We start from the raw sequence: 8,525 nt of genomic DNA, 5'->3' as shown, positions 1-8,525 counted from the left end.
ACTCAAACATTTGTAGGGGCAGCAAACATTAGGGGCAGAGATGACTGTAGATGATCAAGCTTCCTTTTCCACGATCAGATCTATACAACAGCCTGATGCCCTCTCCCGTCACTTGCCTGCTTCAAGAATTCTTCCAAAGCCATCTCCCCTTGTGCCACTAGCAGCACATCCTTGACAACAGCTTCGTTTTTCTGAAGGTCCACATCCCAGATCTGGCCCAGGGTCAGCTCAGAAACCACCCAATTAACATGAAGCCTCTTCATCAGCTGTTTCCAGTGCCGGTCTTTAAGTGCTTCTGATTTCAATTCAATTACCAACATGTTTATCTGTTCAGGGACAGGGTTACATGAGCAGGTGCCTTTTTTTTCTTTGTTCTATTTATTTATTTATCTATTTATTTATTTATTTATTTATTTGAGCAGGTGCCTTTTGAAGACATCCAACACCCACGTGTCCCTACCTTCATGTAGCCTTTCAGCAGCCTCTGAACAAACTCATAGGAAGCATACTGTCGAAGCCTTGCAGGGAAGTTCTTCAGTTGATTCAAAAGGCCGTCTAGGTTTTGTCGAAGCTGTCAGGAAACACAGGAGAACGGAGTCACATACACAGACACACATTCCACACACACCCCATACGCTGTTTTTTACTTTTTCTTCTAAGACACAGTCATGAATTTATCCAAGGCTAGCCTTGAAGTTACACAAGCCCACCTGCCTCCATCACCCAGCACTCTACCTACTGAGCTACAACTTCTGGAGGGCTCTAAAACAAACTGTCAGTTTCTATAAACAACAGCAACAACACACAGGGTACAAGTGACAGCTTGGGAACTTGCCAAGTCCTCTCTGTGACTGCTAACACACAGACAGAATCACAGACATCCACTTCAGTAGATACCTTCCGAGGCTGAACAGAGACCCACGGCTGCTCCTTCATTTGATCAATTTGTTCCCAGACCTTAGAAAGCTCTGACCACACACCTTTGAGGTCTTGTAACTCCTCCAAGGCCACCTGGGATGGAGAAGACAAGGCAGTTAACCCGGAAAATGAAAACAGCCCAGGCATTAGAAACAAGAGAAAAACTACCTTTGCATTTGGCAGGGTCTGGTAGAACAAGTTCTCCCGACTTTCCCCTCACGGGTCCATACCTGTACACGTTCTTCACTGCCACTGAGGAGGCCTGTGTCTGTGAGTTCCAATGCTTCCTTAGCCTTTGCACATTTCTCTCTGTCATCCTTCAGCCGGCCGAACTTCCCTTCATATATGGTGAGGGCCTGAAGAGCCTCCTCAGGACGCAGATTGCCCTGAAACAGCCAGAGCACAGAGTGGCAGGACTGTCTCAGGGGAGGGAGCACTGGGGCTCAGAGGGACAGGAGCCGGTGGTGACAAAGCAGAGACCATGCCTAGCAGCATGGCTAGCAGCTGCCTTGGGAAGCGTAAGCTGTGCTCAGGGAAATGAAATACTAACCTGAGTATGCCCAAGAACACCTTAAAAATAATAAAACTATTTTTTTTATTATTCTTATTTCATATGCACTGGTGTTTCGCCTACATGTATATAGGGTGTATGAGCCCCTAGGACTGGAGTTAGACACAGCAGTGAGCTCTCGGAATTGAGCCCTGGTTCTCTAAAAGAGCAGCCAGTGCACTTAACCTCTGAGCTGTCACCCCAACCCAAGTAAAACTGATTTTGATTCATTTAAAAACACTTCCTAGGGATTGGAGCAATAGCTCAGTGATTCGAGTCCTAGCACCAAAATGGCAGCTCCCAACTGTCTGACTCTAGTTCTAAGGGATCTGACGCCCTCTTGTGGCCTCCAGAGGCACTCTATGCACATGGTACACAGACATAAAGAAACAAACAGATATTTAAAACCACCTCCTTCACATTTACTGTCTACACATATCAGGGCACCCACACACCGGGTAAGGTCCCTACCGGTTCTGTTCCCAGCTCCTCACTGTTATTTTGGTGATAGCTTGCTATGCTGCCTTACACTCACATACCCAAGCAACCCTCCTGCCTTAGCCTAAGTGACTGGCTACCACGCGGCCTTTCAGTTACTGGAGGGCAGACATGTCTTCCGTACTGAAAAGCTATGCCTCAGTGTGGTCTCCGGAGTCTGTCAAAAAGAAGCCACGCTGTGCTGCTGGCTGGCAGGATTAAGTGACACTCACTGTGACAGGTTTGGTCTTCTCCCAGTCTGTCAACAGATCGGTGGTCCGGCTTTCCACAGCTCTGTCCTCCTGTACGATCTTCATTTGCAGGTTTGCCACCTGTTGCTGAATGGCAGAGTCCTTCCGACGCATGATGTCATTGAAGGCCCCCCACTCACCCTCGATGTTGTCAATGTAAAGCCAAGAAGGAGGGAACTGGAACCTTTGTTTTTCTAGCAGACGCTGGCCATTGCGGTAGAGCTTTGAAAGTTAAAAGGATACATTTTGTTTTTTCCTATAACAATAGGAGAAACTACTGCCAACAGCCCAACAAGAAGCAGGACTCCTGGGACAGAAGAACACCCAGATCAAAGCACCTGCCTTCTACAATCGTCTACCTCACGAGTGTTGTGGTTGGAGGGCCCTGTGCATCTGGAGTGGCCTGGCAGGTTCTCTACCAACACAAGCTGGGCATAGAGAATTCCCTGCACTGTGCTTCATCTCTTTATCCTGAATTATAACGGGAACCCTCAGATCGTTACAGTAACAGATTTAAGAGACAGTGACTCTCAACCCTAACTCTGTTTAACAGTCACACACAGAGCTCTTCAAGTGTAGACTCCTATACTCCCACAATGCTACATTTGCTTACTGTGTCACAGTATGCATGTGTATAGTATGTCTGTGGAAGGCAGAGGACAACACAAGTCAGTTCTCTCCTTTACCACATGGTTCTAGGGAAGACTCAGGTCATCAGGCTCGACAGCAGGCACTTGTACCCACTCAAGTCAGATCTCTGCTCCCTACCAGAGATGTGACAAGATCTTGCTATGAAAACAATCTGGCCTCAAATTAACAACTCCCCTGCCCAAGCCTCCCAAGTGCTGGGGTCAGACATGTTGCCACCACAGCAGGACTCCACAGTGCATTCTAATGACACTAGACACACAAGTGGCTATGGCAGCTGATGACCGCTCTGTAAGAAACGTTCCTTCAGGTGTCGTTGAGTCCCTCTGTTCCATCAGAACACAAGCTATTAAGAGCTTATCAAGAGCCCCATGTGAGAACTCACTTCAACTTGCTTCTCAAACTGCTTGATCTTCCGTTTCAGAGACTGTACATAGGTGATGAAGGTCACCGCGTCAGAGGTACTGGCTGTGTCAACCGAGTGTTGCTCCAGCTCTTGGCGAGACTGTCGGAGAGAGGGTTGGTTTACCGTGGTGCCAGGCTTGACCAGCAGCCCAGCTCCTGGGCAGCATCCAGTCTTCTCACCTTTGAGATCTGGGAGTGGAATTCTGTCATGTTTGAGCCCAGCATCTGCCCAAACTTGCTGAGAACCTCCTTATGCCAGGAGTCGTACTTCAAGTTCACCTTGGACTGGACCTGCAGGAAAGGGGGACAGGAGGATGCCATCAGCTCTTTCCTGGAGTGTCCAAGCTCCAACCCAGAGCCAAACACCAATACTGCTCTTACCGATGCCTGGTGCCTTATGACAAGAAGTCAAGCTCACCTTGCCATAATCTATCACCACCGGTCCAAACTCTTTCTTGGTTTCCGCATTGTCGAAGGTTCCTCTGGCTTTCCTTATCTGGACCAGGAGAGCTTGCCACTTGTTGAGATCTTCCCCTAGCCTGTTGTAAATATTTTCTGCCTGCATATCCCACAAACACTGGTACTGAAGCCAAACCTGCAAGCAAAACACAGCTCAATTCTAGTTTGCAGTTCTATAGACTATTAATATGCTAGTACCCACTATGCCAACAGTCCAGTCATGTTTCCACACCACTAGAGAACCTCACTTCAAAGTCTTGGAATCTATATAGCAAAAAGGAAAATTTTACTTTTCTTGAAAACCATAGTTAAGACAACACAAGATTTATCCTACTATTCATTCTTTGGCTTAAAATAAACAAATATTGCTGGGTGTGGTGGAACACACCTTAATCCTAGCACTGTGAGGCAGACACAGGTGGATCTCTGTGAGTTCAAAGCAAATCTGGTCTACACAGTTCCAGTCCAGCCAAAGCTACATAGTAATAGTAAGCTACATAGACTCAGGTGTGGCGACACACACGTATAATCCACAGGTCTCAGGAGACAAAAGAATTACAGGTTCTGGTCAGCCTGGTTTACAAAGCAAGTAACTACAGGCCAGGTAGGGCTAGAATAAGGAATAAGACCTTGTCCCAACATAAACAAACAGCAGGTGGATAAATAGATATGCAAATAAATAAAGCAAACATTGCCCGTTGAGCCTTATTACCTATCAGGACCCTTTAGCTTCCTAGTATTCTTTCTTTCTTTCACTCTCTTTTGGTGGTGCTGGCAATTAAACCCACTGAGCACTGAGCTACACCCCGACCCCTTCTCATACTCTTCATTCATGTCTAGGATAGCGATAGCATGGCCATGGCATTGGATGGAATCAGGGTGTCTTACCTTAACATACTGCTCAACTTCAGTCACTATGCCCATGACCGCAGAGTAGGACTCTTCCAGGGCGACAGGGCCGTCGGGCATCCTTGTTAGTGCATTCCGATAGAACTTCTCTTCCTCGGTCAACTCGTAATGCACTCCCACCTGACCAACCAGAGCGGGACATGACTGTTCAACTGTGCACACAGGGCTAATCTCAGTCGCCTTTTACTTACTAAAATGACTAAAATGTCACCATCAAAAAGCATTAATAGTTCCAGCACTCGGGAGGCAGAGGCAGGCGGATTTCTGAGTTCAAAGCCAGCCTGGTCTACAAAGTGAGTTCTAGGACAACCAAGGCTATACAGAGAAACCCTGTCTCGAAAAACCAAAAAAATAAAATAAATAAATAAATAAAAGGCATTAATATTTTCCTTAGCCATAAGTAACAAGGACCAGATTATATTTAACTCATTAAACCAATAAAGGGAACTGGAGAATAACCACAAACTGGTACAAGGTAAGAAAAGCCGAAGACCACAAGGAACCCGCCCTTCACCTCAAGCCTGAGCACCTTCTACAGCTAGGCCCCATCTAATACAAGAAGCAGGCACTCCACTCATTCGAAGTCACAGTCTACAGACGAGAGACAAAGGACATTGTCATATGGGATGGAAGGCTACACAGAACGAGTAGGAAAGAGGGAGGGAGTACAGGAGAAGGACAGGGACTGGCTGTACTCTAACTGTTTATAGCAGAGGGGATTGAACGGAGGACCTTGGGTATGTTAGAAAATCTACCACTGAGCTACACGCCTATCACTGGTTATACCCTCAACAGAAAACCATAAAAGGCCTTACCAGTAGGTGGTACGTGAACAAAGATTGGAAAGGGTGGAAGGGATATTTGCTCTCTGGGACTGTGAGCAGAGAACGCCTCATGCAAAAGCCCAGGGAGCAAAATCAGTCTGCAGTGCTGAGGGCCAGCAAGAGTGCAGAGAGGCCCGAGCAGAGCCAGGAGGGGAAGCAGGTCAGAAAGGCCCACTGAGCAGCCAGACTACAGCGAGATGGCAGGCTGTTAGAGGACCCACAGAGGCAGTTACCCCATAATGAAGACTGACTATAGGGGCAGAGAGAACAGCAGGAGGCAACACCAGGAAGCCAAGGCAGTGGTGGCTTCTGGGGGACAGTGGGAACAGTAACCGAAGGAGAACAGAAATGCCCGATGCTGCAGGGCATCTGACCACATTGTGAACACGAAAGGCTTTGCTATGGTTCGGCTCAGCCCGAGCGCACACTTCATCCTAAGAGCTCTCTGTAAACAGGATTAGATACAGTCAGTGACAGGTCAAGAGGCGAGGTGGCAAGCAACCAGCTGACAGGGAGTGAGTAGAAGGAAGTAGCAAGGAGGGGGACTGAGCTGAAGGGCATTAAATACAGAGGAGATGGAGAAGGGGCTTTTTCCTTCTGGGACAGCAGTGGACAGGAAGGTCAGCTGGGTGCTTCTCTGCCTCTCTAAGCTTGCAGGGTTTCACCACAGTGTCTGGCTCCTGGGTATTCATTTAGTAAATTGAGCGTTGATTTTTTTTTTTTTTTTTTAAAGACAACAGACCAGGATGAACTTTAAAGACAGCAATGACAGAAATCAGGGTGACACATGACTTCTGGGTTGGGTGGAAAGAAGGACAGGAGAGGAAGCCACGGGAGCAAGCACAGCACCAAGTCCTGGCTCTGGGACAGGAGATGGGAAGCAGCAGCTCAAGCGCCAGGCCTGGGTCAGATAAGGGCAGGCTGCACGCGTGGGTGTGGAGATGGCTGTGTCAGAGCAGAACTGGGTCAACAGCACTGGTGCCCACAACCAGGGCAGCTATCATCCGTCCAGTTTGGAGAGGGACAAGACAATGCAAAGTCTTTACTCAGAACTAAACGAAGAGGACCCAAAGACTACAGATGCTTGGGGCAGAGACCAAAATTCAGTTTGGTTTTGATACTACAGGGACTAGAAGATGGCTCGGCAGGCATTTGCCACCACGCCTGTCGTCTTGAGTTCAATTCCCAGAAGGAACTTACAAAGTGAAGAGAGGTACCTAACCTGCAGGTGTGCTTTGAGCTCCACTTTCTCACTGTGAGAGATGTGGAAGAGTTGTGTGCACAAGCACACCACAAATAAAACCCTTGAAGAGTGCTATTTATGTTCAAAGTCACAAGGAAAAAAAGGTGTGTTTGGGGGCTGCAGAGATGGCCTAGTGGTCCTGAGTACTGGCTGCTCTTCCAGAGGACCCAGGTTCAGCTCTCAGCACCTAGGGAATCCAACTATTTTTTCTGGCCTACATAGAAATAGGCTCACACCTGATGAACAGGTATACATTCAGGCAAACATTCAGACATGTAAAAGAAAACTAAATTTATTTTATTCTTTGATTTGAAAAGGCATGTTTCTAGCAGAATTACTAAATTCTAGGACAGTCTGCATGGCAGTGTTATGGAATCTTTTTTATTTGAAGCCACTGATCCTACTTAAAAGTGACATCAGCCAACATTATGGATTAAATGGCCTTTCAGGTTTTCCTTTGACTCTAGAAGGGTACCAGGAAGACTAGAATCCAGGATTTGCCTTAAACTTGTAAGTGGGGATCTACAAATTAAGTTAAGAGCAGCTATGTGCTGATAAATCAGGCTGCAGGCAGGAGCTCAGGAAGCTGAGGCTGAGGTCAGGTGGGACTACACAGGGAGATCCTATATCCAAAATCAGACAACACAGCAATGGAGTAGGAACTGAAATTATCAAAGCTCACATGCCAGGCACAGTGACAGGCACCTTTAACACAAGTGCTCAGAAGGCAATGGCAGAGAATCTCTAGGAGTCTGAGGCAGACTACACGGGGAGTTCCAAGAGACCAAAGATGATGATGGAGGAAACTTTGAAAGAAACGAGGGAGGCTGCAAATGCAAAGCTTTCCCTTAGAGCAGGCAACCTGGGAACCCCCGAGCAGAAAAAGACACGTGCAGGGCTCATTAAATGACTCATCTTGAGAAGTGGCGTCAGAGTAAGACCTAGTCAGAGGGCCTGTGCTTGGAGGCCCCGGAAGCTTACCTGGTACCTCTGGCTCTGGATCCTGGGCAGGGACAGCACGATCATCTTCCAAGCGAACATCTCCTGGTATAGCTTGTACCTGCATTCTTCAATGGGTGGATTCAGATAGATGACCTGATTCGTTATTCTTAGCTCATGGACAACATTCTGTAAAAGAAAGGCTTTGTTTTTACTGAGTAACATAGTTCAATAAAATTTAAACTCTTTATAACCTTCTTGGTCTAAATTATGACCTCTCTAGGTAGAAGCCCCAAGTCTGTCACTATCAGATGCACTCCTGAGCTATTTCACATCTGTCCCTCTATGATCACAAGAGGCTGAGGCGCAAGCATCACTTCATCTGCTCCAGGTGCCCTGGTGCTTGGGTCAGAATGTACAGTGGGTACTCATGGAAAGCCACATGCTCAATAAAACTAGCTGGAGGCCTGAAAAATAGAATCACCGAAGCAGAGGTGGTGGTGGAGCACACATTTAATCTTAGCACTCGGGAGGCAGAGGCCAGCCTGGTCTACAGAGTGAGTTCCAGGACAGCCAAGGCTAGACAGAGAAACCCTGTCTCAAAATAGTTCACCGCATAGACACCAGGCAAGTAAGAGTTCCCACAGGGTACACTTCCTAAACAGACTTTGAGGTGGTTATGGCCTCCTGTACGAAACCATTTTGAGTTGACAGAAGATGTGCAAAGAAAGCACCAGGCACTTCAGCAACTTTGCTGACACTGGATGGCCCACCTCCCCCTGCACTCAAGTCTCCTCAACCTATCCCAGCCTGTGGCATTGTCTGCTCTGCTCAGATGCTTTGCAGACTGACGTGTGAGCCTCTATATTTCTCATAAGTTTTCTGGAGAAAGGGCAGATGTG

The 8,525-nt window shown here is 47.4% G+C and overlaps 1 protein-coding gene across 1 annotated transcript in view; it reads right to left on the bottom strand.

Moving 5' to 3' along the window:
* Positions 1 to 8,525, bottom strand: part of Dync1h1 (dynein cytoplasmic 1 heavy chain 1) — a 118,649-nt gene that overhangs the window by 89,930 nt on the left and 20,194 nt on the right. Inside the window, 10 exon segments of the mRNA XM_029540551.1 lie at positions 117 to 326; positions 461 to 571; positions 898 to 1,011; positions 1,149 to 1,304; positions 2,179 to 2,418; positions 3,230 to 3,349; positions 3,430 to 3,540; positions 3,668 to 3,844; positions 4,597 to 4,737; positions 7,666 to 7,812. Of these exon segments, the coding sequence (XP_029396411.1) occupies positions 117 to 326; positions 461 to 571; positions 898 to 1,011; positions 1,149 to 1,304; positions 2,179 to 2,418; positions 3,230 to 3,349; positions 3,430 to 3,540; positions 3,668 to 3,844; positions 4,597 to 4,737; positions 7,666 to 7,812 (1,527 nt within the window).

The sequence above is a fragment of the Mus pahari genome, chromosome 7, assembly GCF_900095145.1.
Source record: "Mus pahari chromosome 7, PAHARI_EIJ_v1.1, whole genome shotgun sequence".
NCBI classification, from domain to species: domain Eukaryota; kingdom Metazoa; phylum Chordata; class Mammalia; order Rodentia; family Muridae; genus Mus; species Mus pahari.
This window is presented reverse-complemented; position numbering and strand designations above follow the sequence as displayed.